This window comes from Bos mutus, chromosome X (genome assembly GCF_027580195.1).
Source record: "Bos mutus isolate GX-2022 chromosome X, NWIPB_WYAK_1.1, whole genome shotgun sequence".
NCBI classification, from domain to species: Eukaryota; Metazoa; Chordata; class Mammalia; order Artiodactyla; family Bovidae; genus Bos; species Bos mutus.
Genome location: NC_091646.1, coordinates 114,212,917 through 114,227,775, shown reverse-complemented (window position 1 = coordinate 114,227,775; position 14,859 = coordinate 114,212,917). Strand labels below are relative to the sequence as shown.

General features: G+C 39.5%; 1 protein-coding gene across 1 annotated transcript in view; it reads left to right on the top strand.

Moving 5' to 3' along the window:
* The first annotated feature begins 4,806 nt into the window (after positions 1 to 4,806).
* Positions 4,807 to 14,859, top strand: part of LOC138986507 (transcription elongation factor A N-terminal and central domain-containing protein-like) — a 10,805-nt gene continuing 752 nt past the window's right edge. Inside the window, 2 exon segments of the mRNA XM_070366618.1 lie at positions 4,807 to 4,881; positions 11,781 to 11,870. Coding sequence (XP_070222719.1) covers positions 4,807 to 4,881; positions 11,781 to 11,870 — 165 coding nt within the window.

The following is a 14,859-nucleotide window of genomic DNA, read 5'->3' as shown; positions in this document are numbered from 1 at the left end:
ATGTTTTTCTGGAACTCTCTTGTTTTTCGATTATCCAGTGGATGTTGGCAATTTGATCTCTGGTTCCTCTGCCTTTTCTAAAACCAGCTTGAACATCAGGAAGTTCATGGTTCTCGTATTGCTGAAGCCTGGCTTGGAGAAGTTTGAGCATTCCTTTACTGGCATGTGAGATGAGTGCAATTATGAAGTAGTTTGAACATTCTTTGGCATTGCCTTTCTTAGGGATTGGAATGAAAACTGACCTTTTCCAGTCCTGTGGCCACTGCTGAGTTTTCCTTGCTGGCATATTGAGTACAGCACTTTCACAGCATCATCTTTTAGGATTTGAAATAGCTCAACTCGAATTCCATCACCTCCACTAGCTTTGTTCGTAGTGATGGTTCCTAAGCCCCACTTGACTTCACATTCCTGGATGTTAGCTCTAGGTGAATGATCACACCATCGTGATTATCTGGGTCATGAAGATCTTTTTTGTACAGTTCTTCTGTATATTCTTGCCACCTCTTCTTAATATCTTCTGCTTCTGTTAGGTCCATACCATTTCTGTCCTTTATAGTGCCCATGTTTGCATGAAATGTTCCCTTGGTATCTCTAATTTTCTGGAAGAGATCTCTAGTCTTTCCTATTCTGTTGTTTTCCTCTATTTCTTTGCACTGATCACTGAGGAAGGCTTTCTTATCTCTCCTTGCTATTCTTTGGAACTCTGCATTCAAATGGGTATATCTTTCCTTTTCTCCTTTGCTTTTCACTTCTCTTCTTTTCACAGCTATTTTTAAGGCCTCCTCAGACAGCCATTTTGCTTTTTGGCATTTCTTTTTCTTTGGGGTGGTCTTGCTCCTGCCTCCTATACACTGTCACAAACCTCCATCCATAGTTCATCAGGCACTCTATCAAATCTAGTCCCTTAAATCTATTTCTCATTTCCACTGTATAATCATTAGGGATTTGATTTAGGTCATACCTGAATGGTCTAGTGGTTTTCCCTACTTTATTCAATTTAAGTCTGAATTTGTCAATAAGGATTTCATGATCTGAGCCACAGTCAGCTCCTGGTCCTATTTTTGCTGACTGTATAGAGCTTCTCTGTCTTTGGCTGCAAAGAATGTAATGAGTCTGATTTTGGTTTGACCATCTGGTGATGTCCATGTGTAGAGTCTTCTCTTGTGTTGTTGGAAGAGGGGGTTTGCTATGACCAGTGTGTTCTCTTGGCAAAACTCTGTTAGCCTTTGACCTGCTTCATTCTGTACTCCAAGGCCAAATTTGCCTGTTATTCCAGGTATTTCTTCACTTCCTAATTTTGCATTCCAGTCCCCTGTAATGAAAAGGACATCTTTTTTGGGTGTTAGTTCTAGAAGGTCTTGTAGGTCTTCATAGCACTGTTCAACTTCAGCTTCTTCAGCATTACTGGTCGGGGCATAGACTTTGATTACCATGGTATTGAGTCGTTTGCCTTGGAAGTGAACAGAGAACATTCTGTCGTTTTTGAGATTGCATCCAAGTACTGCATTTTGGACTCTTTTGTTGACTATGAGGGCTACTCCATTTCTTCTAAGGCATTCTTGCCCACAGTAGTAGATATAATGGTCATCTGAGTTAAATTCACCCATTCCATTCCATTTTAATTCGCTGATTCCTAGAATGTCGACATTTACTCTTGCCGTCTCCTGTTTGACCACTTCCAATTTGCCTTGATTCATGGACCTAACATTCCAGGTTCCTATGCAATATTGCTCTTTACAGCATCGGACCTTGTTTCCATCACCAGTCACATCCACAACTGGGTGTTGTTTTTGCTTTGGCTCTGTCTTTTTATTCTTTGTGGAGTTATTTCTCCAGTGATCTTGAATAGCATATTGGGCACCTACCGACCTGGGGGTTCCTCTTTCAGTGTCCTATCTTTTTGCTTTTTCATACTCTTCATGGGGTTCTCAAGGCAGGAATACTGAGGTGGTTTGCCATTGCCTTCTCCAGTGGACCACATTCTGGCAGACCTCTGCACCATGACCCTTGGGTGGCCCTACTTGGCATGGCTCATAGTTTCATTGAGTTAGACAAGGCTGTGGTCCATGTGATTAGATTGGTTAGTTTTCTGTGTATCTTACTAGGCAGAATAATAGATTTCATCATTTGGTTGCATGAAACTGAAGAGTGTGCATGGATCCTCAGGTGCCACAGGTCTGTGTTCGGTCAGTTATCAAGCCAATGATAACTCCAATCCGGCCTTCTAGTAGACTCTGCTTTGGGACTGGAGTTCATCAAACCACATCTCTTCTTTGCCAGTGGGCTTCCTGTGAAGTTCACGTGGTAGGGGGAGCCAGATGGAGAGTACAAAGCTGGGGAAGAACAGCTGGGGGCTGCTGTTTCTGTAAGTGTCATCCCAGCTGCAGTAGACCTTTATCCCAGCAGTGCACTTGGTTCTAACCTCCATCTTCCATTCAAACACCAGCTTTATCGTATTACCTCAGAGGTACCAGAAGCAGTCAGATTGGGCCCCTCATCAGAAATCTGAGCCCTAGATCCACAGAGCCTCTCTTCTAAGCTTCATTTTTTAAGTAGGTTTATTGAGATATAACTCATGTACTATTAAATCACCCATCTAAAGTGTACAGTTCAGTGATTTTTAGTGTATTCATGGAATTGTGCAACCATCAAAAGCAGTCTAATTTTAGAACATTTTCACCATCCCCAAAAGAAACCCAGTACCCTTTAGGAGTCACTTTTCACCCCTCCTCCAGTCCTAAGCGACCCATTAATCTGCCTTATTATCTCTAAGGATTTTGTCTACTTGGACATTTCATATAAATGAAATCATGTAACTTATGGCCTTTTGTGACTGGCTTCTTTCACTTAGCATATTTTTTAAATGTATTCATGTTGTAACATGTACTTCATTCCTTGTGGTGAATAGTATTCCATTGTATGGATATATCACATTTAATTTAGCTATTTATCTGTTGATAGACATTTGGGTTGTTTCTACTTTTTCAACTGTTATGAATGCTTCTATTATGAAAATTTGTGTACAGGTTTTATGTAGACCTTTGTTTCCATTTCTCTTAAATATATACCTAGAAGTGGAATTACTAGGTCGTATGATATTTTCCAAGCTTCTTAATTCTGATAATCTCTGCCTCTTTATTTTATTCCGACAGTCTCAGGAGTAGCAGCTCATTCCTGCAGTTAAAATCACTAGATTACCTCGATGTTCCCTTTTTGATCTTTCTAACCTCCAGTGACTGTGTGATCATCTACCTGCATTAAATTTCTTCAGTTGAAGTACCTAGTATGATTTCTGTTTTTCTGACTAGACCCTTGAGAATACAGTCATATGAAGCTTTATAATCAGTTCATCCATCTTCCTTACTGAGTAAGGAATAGAAGTCTGTTTTACTTCAGCAGGTCAGATAGAAATAATTCTCACAAAATGAAGACTGTTAAACATCAGCATGTATCTTGTAAGTCAGTAATGTATTTTAATTGGAATCTACTGAACGAGTGGCCTCCCTGAGATAATATTTTAAACATCCGTCTGAAATAGTTTAAGGATAGTACCACTTAAATGCTAGAGGAAAATCCATTCCTTCATTTCTTCCTTCCTTCACTCATTCATTCACTTAGTAATTATTTATTTATCACTCCATTTTTGCTATGTACTATTCTAGGTGCTGGTGGTATAATAGTGAATAAAATAGACAAAAATCTTAATAATCAGAATTTATGTTTTAGTGAAAGAGATGGTAAATAAATATAAATGTGTCAGATGGTGATTAGTGATATGGAGAAATTTAAAGAATGGAAGGAAGATAGGAAGGGCTGGATTGGGGGTACATTTTTCAAAAGGATTGATCAGAAAAGATTTCACTATAAAAGTAACATTTCAAAAAACTCCTGGTGGAGATGAAGGAGAAAGCATGTGGATATCTGGGGGGAAAGAGCGTTCCAGGCAGAGCCAACAGCAAGGCTTCACTCTCAAGGCCTTGAGTTGGAAGGATGCCTGGTTTGTTCAAGGAATAGGAAGTAGGCCAATCTGGCTGGACTTGAAATCAGGGGGAGAACTGTAGGAGAGAATGTTAGAGAGACAGTGAAGGGTCAATCCTATAGGGCTTTGTATGTCATTATAAGGACTTTGGCTTTATTATGAGTGTGATAGGAAGCCAGCGGGAAGATTTTAACAGGGAAGTGCTATGATTTGACTTACATTTTAATGAGACAACTCTAACTTCTGTGTTGAGAATAGATTATGGTAGTGCACTGAAAGGCAATAATCTGAACAGAAATATAGTGAAAGCTGTGGGGAAATCAATCACTGGATTCTGTATTCATTGGCAAGAGTGCAACTTGTTCCCCTATAGATGTTCAGGGAGGTGCTTCTCCATATAGTCAGTCTGGGTATGTGCAAGCTGAGAAAGAAGCCAAAAATGGCTCCCAGAATTTTAGCCTGAGCGACAGAAAGAAAGCACTGTGTATTACTGAAACAAGAAAGACTGTATAGAAGTAGGTTTTCAGGAGAAATCGTGAATTCAGTTTCGCTTATGCTAAGTTTGATGTATCTGTTAGACATCCAGATGGAGATGTCAAGGAGTCTGCTGGATATACAAATCTGAAGTCCAGGGGAGACTCAAAACAGGAGATGGGAATTTGGAGATCATTGATATAAATGTAATATTTATAGCCATGATAATAATTTAGAAGATGCAGTGAGGATCTTATGTAGAAAAAAAGAACAGATTCCAGGACTGAGGCCTGCAGCAGCCTGATTCAGAGTTCAAGGAGATGCGAAGAAACCAGTAAAAAGACTGAGAATGAATGGTTGTTGAAACAGAAGAAAATCAGAAGTATGAGCTGTCAGGAAGCCAGGTGAAAAAGCTTTCAAAGACAAGGGTGTGATTAATATTATGGTAATTGCTACATTAGGGCCCCATGACACTATGGACATATAGAAACATGCTTAGTCGCTCAGTTGTGTCTGACACTTTGTGACCCCATGGACTGTACTGTAGCCCGCCAGGCTCCACCGTCCATGAGGATTCTCTAGGCAAGAATACTGGAGTGGGTTGCCATGCCCTCCTCCGGGGGATCTTCCCAACTCAGGGATAGAATCCAGGTCTCCTGCATTGCAGGTGAATTCTTTACTGCCTGAGCCATCAGGGAAGTCTGAGAATACTGGAGTGGGTAGCCTATCCCTTCTCCAGGGGAACTTCACAAGCCAAAAATCGAACCGGGGTCTCCTGCATTGCAGGCAGATTCTTTACCAGGGAAGCCCATAGAAACATAAGTGGAGCCATTAGATCTTGTTCTGTGTTAATTTGTATTTACAAGAATTTGTTACATGTATGTGTGACATGGTGCTCAGTCACTCAGTCATGTCCAACTCTTTGTAGCCCCATGGACTGTAGCCCGCCAGGCTCCTCTGTCTATGGCATATTTTAGGCAAGAATACTGGAGTCAGTTGCCATTTCCTCCTCCAGGGGATCTTCCTGACTCAGGGATCGAACCCACGTCTCTTGCATCTCTTGCATTGGCAGGTGGATTCTTTACTACCAGTGCCACCTGGGAACCCTATATGGCATAAAATAGGTCAATTTCTCATTTCCTGTGTATATATTATAAATAGAATAAATTCCTACGGCTATAGGAATATTTCACAGATCATTATTATTATTGTGCTATGGTAAAGATTTTGGTCATTTGTTTTCCACAAGTGGTTCTACATCAAATTTTGTATTTTCTCAATTATATGTTTTTAAAATTATTATTTTATTTTTTATTTTTATTTTACACTGGAGTGTAGTTTATTTACAATGTTGTGTTAGTTTCAGGTGTACAGCAAAGTGATTCAGTTATGCATACACATATATCTATTCTTTTTCAGATTCTTTTCTCATATAGGTTATTACAGAGTATTGCATAGAGTTCCCTGAGCTATGCAGTAGGTCCTTGTTGATTATCTGTTTTATATACAGTAGTGTGTATATGTTAATCCCAACCTCCTAATTTATCCCTCTCTCCACACCTTTCCCCTTTGGTAAACATAAGTTTGTTTGCTAAGTCTGTGAGTTTGTTTCTTCTCAATTATATCTTAAAGAAAATTATAAGGAAAAAATAGAAATGAGATATATTAGTTGGCTAGGCTATTCTTTGGTAACCAAAACAGTCAATGCCTTAACCAAGGCCTATTTCACCCTCATTAAAAAGCCCACACAGATGGTTAGGGAGGCTTTTCTCTTCGTTTCATTAAGGGATACATGGTGGGAGACTTGTAGCTGCATCATCTTGGGCACCTAATTTCCAAGCTTTGAGCAGCAGGAAAAGAGAATACTGAGTAATAATCAGGTGGATTTTTTAAGGACTTAATTTGGGAATGACTTATTTAGCTTCTACCAACATCTCAGTGGACAGTAATGTGTTCTCAGCTATGAAGAAGCCAGGAAAATGAGACTCCCTGTCTGTACAGAAAGAGGAAAATAAAAGTTTGGTGAACAGATAGTTTTGTCTCTGCTGCAGTGATGGAGAATAAGGAAAAGAAAGATGTCAATAAAATAAGTTTCTTTATAAGATTTTTGATTGCTTTGATTTAGAATTGAGCCTTGTTTAGTTCTTTCCAGTGAATTCTCTTTCTTCTTTCTAAAGAATTTGAGGAAAACTTTTACTTTCTTTTCAAAACCATGTGACTTGAAAAGACTTAAGAATTCTAACATCATTGATACACCTGAGTTCTTTGAGCAAAAGTATTTTTCTGTGTAAAATATATAGACATATAAATTATCTGTGGTTTTTCATATCTTGGGATACAGTCCAGAAACCTGTGACATAATGAGATAGGCTGAGAAAGGTGAATGCCAAGAACGAGATCTGTCTTTGGGGTGCAAAAGGGCTGGGAGGTAGAATGCAAAAGCCTGTGTGTGGTGATAATAGGCAGAGTAACAGGTGCCACCCAGTCAAGCATGTAGTACTTGGGTATTTTAGCCAGCAGTACCAGCAGAGATTCCACAAAGAGCCCAAACTCAAACTACAGGCACAGGACTTCCCTGGTGGTCCAGTGCAGGAGCCATGGGTTCGATCCCTGCCCCTGGAAGATCCCACATGCCTCGGGGCAACTAAGCCTGTGTGCCACAACTACTGACGCCCGCGTGCCCTAAAGCCCGTGCTCTGCAACGAGAGAAGCCATTGCAATGAGAAATCCACACACCACAAGGAAGAGAAGCCTCCACTTGCCACAACTAGGCAAAGCCTGTGTGTAGCAACAAAGACCCAGCACAGCCATGAATGAATAAATAAATAAAAATTGTAGGCACAGAGAATAAAGATCAACAAGCAAGTCAACACCCTTGGCTACAAGACCACTCTTAGACAGCAATCTGGTCTTTAGAAAAGGCCAAGTCCCAGTCCTACAAAGACCTTTGAAGTAGGGAAAACAACAAATGGGCTTGAGTTAGAAAACCAGGTTTCCTGCACAGGACATAGAGGAAAAGTTCTCAGTATTGACTGCACATTAGAATCATCTGGAGGAAATTACCAGAGCACCCTTCTAAGACCAGATACATCATCTAGAGGTGGGACATAGTCAACAGTGATGGTTCAAGCTCTCTGGGTGTTTCCAGGGTCAAATTAAGGCCAGGAATAGGTGGTTAGTGGGTAAGCTGTACATCTTTTATCTTTGTGACTGAAGTCAGGACTGACTTAGAGATTGGAGGGCTAGAAAACCCACAGGAGAACTTTTTAAATGCCTGTAGATACTAGCAGCCCTAACTTAGTTGTGCAGATGTACGTGTGTGTGAAATTTACAGTAGTCACTGAAACTGGCATCTGATTTGGCAGCTGTTCTGTGGTCTGATAGTGCTTCCAAAATCATTGTAATGAGGAAAAAAAAACATTAGGAAATTACAATGGTTTCTTTCCACTTTTGACTTAAATTTTCAAATCTCGAAACTGGAGCCTATTATACAGAATGAAGTAAGCCAGAAAGAAAAACACCAATACAGTATACTAACACATATATATGGAATTTAGAAAGATGGTAACAACAACCCTGTATGCGAGACAGCAAAAGAGACACAGATGTATAGATCAGATTTTTGGACTCTGTGGGAGAGGGAGTGGGGGGATGATTTGGGAGAATGGCATTAAAACATGTATAATATCATTAAAAAAATCTGTTAAAAATACTTGAAAATTGTTATTCAAAAGCGGGGGGGATAAATAGCTGAGTGTTTCTAAAAGAGGGGAGCTTGTTGGTAATTAAGACATTCAATGTAAGGTAATAGGGAAGCCTGGGACTGTAAAGCTTTGGCAGTGCTGATTTCCTACTAACAGTATCCAAGTATGAACCCCACTGCAGTCACAACTGCTGTTCCTCATTATACCCAAGACATGGGTCTTGGTGCCTGGAGCAGTCAAATAAGACAAAAGGAAACAATATTACTGTCTTAAGTATTTATATCTTTTCTTCTTTTGCCTTCTCATAACACTAGGGATACCATAAGCACATTGCCATGGAAACTCTAGCACCAGACAAAACATTGCTGTGTTTTTGAGGACTCTGTGTGTGAGACTGTAAATAAAAATAGTGAGAATTTTACAAGTGTGGCCTAAAACAATGAAATGGCCATTGGGTCTTGCCCTGACTTCACGGTGTCATATAACTTGCTTTTACTAGTATACTCAAAGGAATTAATCTATGTACAGAAACAAAGGCTATTATGCCCGTGACAAGTTATCGATGGTAGCCTTATAGTAGTAGTCAATCTGAACTGAATGACAGTTAAGGTGATTAAGGATGGTAATTCCTTCTTTCCTTTCTTCATTCACTTGTTTATTTATTCCTTCAACAAATATTTTTTGACCGTCACTACATGCCAGATGTATACTAGACGGCGGACACACAAAGATGAATAAAACACCAGTTTCTTGTTATAAATCACGTAACTCCAAACCAACAAATGCATAAGGGTCTGATTTGTATATGTACACTTGCTTCTTGCTTTTAAAAAATTAATACATGAAAATCTGAACTTACGGAAGATAATTGAGGAAATTATGTTTCCGGTTTCCAAAAAACTTTTATGGAATAATTCACCTCTGGGTTCTTTCAAATAGTAAATCCCCTTAGTGCATTTAAGAGTTATTGATAATTGATCACTTGATTAAGGGATTATCCAGAGGGATTATCCAGAGGCTAAAACAGTATGGAGTTCTTGACTCTGGTTGCACATTCAAATCCGTTAAGGAGCTTTTAAAACATGCTAATGCTCAGGCCCCACTTCAAACCAATGAAATAACAATCTCTGAAAGTTACAACTGGGCATCAGCATTTGAAAGCTTCTTGGGATTAGTCTAAATGTGCATCCAGGGTTGAGAATCTAAAGCAAGAGTGGGCTAATTCCTACAAGCCATTATTTCCATATATATTGTCTATGGCTGCTTTCACGCAACAAAGACAGAGTTGTGAGCTGCAACAGCTGCGTAGCTGAGTAGTGTGGCAGAGACCCTGTGGCCCACAGAAATGAAAACATTTGCTATTTGACTCTTTACAGAAAAAGTTTGGCAACCCCTGGTCTGAAGAAAACAGAGACATGGAAAACTCAACATGTCCAGCAATCAATGGTTTGCAGGGTTTTTTTTCCCCCTAGAAATAATAGATAAAGCAGCTATTGAAATTATCCTGAGAGTGAAAAAAATGTACTCCACTTAATAAAATTTTATTGACATGCAACTTTTCAGAAGCCCTCTCTTAAAGGGGGCACCATTTCTAAGCCCTTGACTCTCAGCTTCAACCCCACCACTGTAATGCTGTAGCTGACGTTCAGCAAACCACACCTCAAGTTTGCCAGCGACTCTGCATGATGCTCTGTCAACATGTGACGCTGGAGGAACATTTCAAGCCTGGAGGAGGAAGAACGACGATTTGCTCCTTCCTGTCTGTTTTTTTTGTTTTTGTTTTTGTTTTTTTTTTTTTTTTTCTGTCAGCCTCATCCTAGCAATGCTTCTTTATCCTAGCCTTGGCAGTTCATTCCACTAGCAACGGTTGATTCCACTTTGCAATTTTGCTGACAGCCTCAGAACTGGCCTCACAGTATACCCCTGGAGATATCATCCCTCACAGGCAAAGCCCTTTTCTTAGAGTTCTAGGTCCCAGCCTCATGCACCCCTGCTGTGAGCTCAAAAGACACCAACAGCAGCCAAGCATTGCTGTCTCCCCAGAGACCTGAGTCCCACTTCCTGTGGGCCCCCCTCCTTTAAGCTTCTAAGGTTTAATAGCGGCAACCTTTTTTCTTTCTTCTCCTTCTCCTCCTTTCTTTTTTTTTCACAGAGCCATAGAGGTGATGGTACTTTGTATAGTTGCTACCTCCATGATATATTTCCTTTTTGCCTTTTAAATTTTCTGATGCCTGAGAATATTATTTATATTAAATTCTTTCTGTTACTATTACTAGTATGGTTTCTATCTCCTGTGTGTGAGAGTTATTGCTTACTATGGCAATCATAAATCATCATTGTACCCTGTATTTATATAAAGATGGATGAATTCAAACTGTTGTGTGGGAAATGGAATGCTAAATTTGAAGATATTATGCTCTTTCTAATATTATCTACCTGCATATTCATTAATAATGTCTTATTTATGCACTGCATAAAAGAATGGGCCTTGTCACTGTGCATGATACGGATCGTGACTTCTGAGGAAATACCTCTTTTACTCTTGTTGGGAATTAATGAATAAGAATTTGCTGCATGTTTACAATAGTATATGCTACAAAGATGCAATCTGGTGACTCTAGGGCACATCCCACCCCAGCCTGGTCATCTCTAAAGGATAAGGGTCAGGCAGACATGGGTAAATCAGGTAACTTCTATCCATTCACTGAACCAAAAATGCAATAGGTCATTCCATCTTTGTAAATAAGCTGAAAACTAGACTTTGTTAAGATGACAGTAGAGCCAAGAAAGGGACAAATGAACTAGAAACGAGCACAACGGTGGCTTCTGTTTGGTCCATGATTTGTTCTGGAACATTCACTTTCTAAGCTGACTTGTATCGACTAGCTTATTTCATTTCTTAGTCTTCTTTTCAAGAATGACTACTTTACTACCATTGAGTGAGTACAAAGAAAAAAAGAGGGAACAATTACATATTGGTAGAAAAGAGGGTCAGCAAATGACAGTCCACAGGCCAAATCTGGCTTGCCACTTTTTTGTAAATAGTTTTATTGGAATACAGCCAAGCCCATTTGCTTACGTATTCTCTGTGGCTGCTTTCACTAAAATAGTAAAACTGAGTAGCTTCTTGACCCACAAAGCCAGAATTATCGACTCTGGTCTTTCAAAGAAAATTGCTGACCCCTGAGAGAGATAATGAGTAGGCATCTGTCACTACAGTGGCATGTGCCAGTCATTAGGGTGTCAGCCACAGGGCCCAGTGGGCACTCTGATTCTCCAACTTTCCTTGGCAAACATGTACTCAAATTTGAATGCCTCCCTAGCCCTTCTGCACCTATCAATCCCCTACTTAGCATCTAAGATCCTGTAACTTTTCGGTGTCAGTTCAAACTTCCCTGATTGTGTCTGGTGTCATGCCTGTCCCCTCTACTATCCACTTGTCTCCAGAGGAATTCGTAGGATCTTTTAGAAATTGCAAGGAGTATTATTCATCCATCTCTTAAAATACATATCCTGAGGGCCTTGCACAGAGCAACTAATTAGTAATTATGGTTTCATTGATCTACACTCTCCAGAGGGACCCATAAGGCTGTCTCAGGCATCAATGCCTTTGTTTACTTTAGGAAAAAGGACTTGAGTTGTCATCACCTGCTATTGTGTACATCTTATATGTGAGGAACTGTTTTCAAGTCATCATCACCAAAGCAGATCTGGTAAGTGTTACAATAGATAGAAGTATTACAATAGATAGAATGGAAAAATAAAGAATAGGGAAGAAGGTCGTTCATTTTTGTAACCCGCATATTTCTACATAATTCCTGCTTATATTAAGCACAACGGTTTATGTGCTAAGAGAAATAAACTGGATTGATAGATGATTGCTTGATAGATAGAAAAAAATTCAAGGTTCTAAAACAGCCTAAAGACTGTTTTCTTCTCCTAAATGATTTCTGTTTTATTAAGAATTTTCTCCTTAATAACACAATATAATCTATTTTAAGTGCAATTATTTCAGATACCATTCATGCTGAGATTTGAAACCAAGCAAAACATACAAGACATGTATTTAGTAAAGCTTCATCTTGTCAAAAACTAAGAAAAACAAACAATACTGAGAAAAGAGGGGAAAGATATAATTTATGCAATTTTCTAAATAGAAAGAGTCTTGAAATGCCAAGCAATAATCCAACTAAAAGATAAACATGAATGGCTCTTTAAAAAATTAATCCATTGAAAAAAAAAAAAGACTAATCCTTGCGACCGGAGAGCCACCAGGACGATGGGGAGCAGCAGCCCTTGATGCACCCCTGCCACTCCGCTGAGGCTTCATTTGTTGTCTCTCATTTTTTCCCTTCTGTAACCCGCTAAGATTTGTTTTCTTCAAAAGCCTATCAACCATCTCTCAAGTCATACTTGCCTGGAGTGTGCTGATTGCCAAAGGTTCAATGCCTTAAGGCTCTTGTGAAAACAAACATAGGCAGGGGCCTCTATGAGTCTTTTTTCCTACAGGCTCAAGTAAATACCAGAGTGACAGAAAAAATAAGAGAGTGAGTGCTGAAGGTATTGGTAAGCATTTTTTAAAAATAAGGTGTTCTTTATCTTAAAAGTCATTTACCATGTCTGTTCAAGTAGGACTTGTATTGTAATAAGCTTTCAGTAAATATTTAGCCTGCAAATTAAATAATATTCAAATACAATTATGCATGTACCTGTACACAAATGTATTTATATATTGGGTTGGCCAAAAACTTCATTCAAGTTTTTCCATATGCTGTTATGAAATAAACCCCAAAGAACTTTTTTGCCAATCCAATAAGTATCACTTAGACTGTGTTAAAGAGAGTTAATAGGGCCAACCATGCTGTCAGCAGAGTATTCAGTACCTTATATACAATGATACTGAAGAAGGAAATGGCAACCCACTCCAGTATTCTTGCCTGGGAAACCCCATGGACAGAGGACCCTGTCAGGCTACAGTTCATGGGGTTGCAAAGAGTTGAACATGACAGCAATGGAGCACAGCATATTCAATGTTATAAGGATATCCAAGATCACTCAAAATTTTCTCTATAAATGCCTAAAATTCTGAGATGGATAAATTCAATCCTTTTTTGATAATAAAACTTCCATCAGAACATTACTTCCATTAAATCAGGGACAATGAAAGGCCTTGTTCACCATTGTATTCACAGTCAATGTCATAGTGCCTAGCATAAAGGGACTCAATTATCTGTTGTATAAGTGAATGGAAAGCAAATGGCCTTGGAACATCAATCCATAGAATGTTACTGCCTCACAATGAATGAATTTTTCAGAGTAATTTTATTCCTAAAAAATTTATCTGGTCACAACCCACAGAATGGGAGAAAATATTTGCAAATGAGGCAACAGGCAAGATGTAAATCTCCAAAATTTATGAACAGCTCATGTAGCTCAAGGAGATCAAACCAATCAGTAATCCTAAAGGAAATCCACCCTGAATGTTCATTGGAAGGACTGATGCTGAAGTTCTAATACTATGGCCACCTGATGTGAAGAGCTGACTCATTGGATAAGACCCTGATGCTAGGAAAGATTGAAGGTAAAAGGAGAAGTGGGGCAGCAGAGGATGAGATGGTTAGATAACATCACTGACTCAATGGACATGAATTTCAGCAAACTCCAGATAGTGGAGAACAGAGGAGCCTGGCATGCTGCAGTCAATGGAGTTGCAAAGGGTTGGACATGTCTTAGCGACTGAACAACAACAACATGCAGCTCAATATAAAAAAATAAATAAACAACCCAATAAAAAAAATAGCCAGAAGACCTAAATAGGCATTTCTCCAAAGAAGGCAAGAAGACATACAAATGGCCAACAGACACATAAAAAGATGCTCAACATCACTAATTATTAGAGAAATGCAAATCAAAACTGCAGTGAGGTATCACCCCACAACACCATCAAAAAGTCTCCAAATAAATGCTGGTGAAGCTGTGGAAAAAAGGGAACCGTCCTACATGCTATTGGTACAAATGTAAATTGGTAACAGCCACTGTGGAGAACAGTTTGGAGGTTCCTTTAAAAACTAAAAATATAGCTACTATATGATCCAGCAATCTCACTCCTGGGCATCAGTTCAGTTTAGTCGCTCAGTTGTGTCCGACTCTTTGCAACCCCATGAACCGCAGCATGCCAGGACTCCCTGTCCATCACCAACTCCTGGAGTCCACCCAAACCCATGTCCACTGAGTCGGTGATGCCATCCAACCACCTCATCCTCTGTCGTCCCCTTCTCCTCCTGCCCTCAATCTTTCCCAGCATCAGGGTCTTTTCCAGTGAGTCAGCTCTTCGCATCAGGTGGCTAAAGTATTGGAGTTTCAGCTTCAGTCATTCTAATGAATATTTAGGACTGATTTGCTTTAGGATGGACTGTTTGAATCTCCTGATAGTGCACACACAGATGCACTATATTAGCGCCCCCATCCACCTCCCTCCCCCCCAAAGCGTTATTGAAAACAGGCTTAATTCTTAATGGGGCTGGTTAGACTTGCTGAGTTTTAGCCTTAGCCTATAAAACATATAGTCATTGTTCATCATAGTTATCAGTAAAGAAAAAGATGGGTCAATATATATCATCATACTGGAGGAGGGGAAAATCATACAAACAGATTTAGAGTAAAGGACCATTTAGAGGGAATTCTGTGGGGGTCACCCTACTT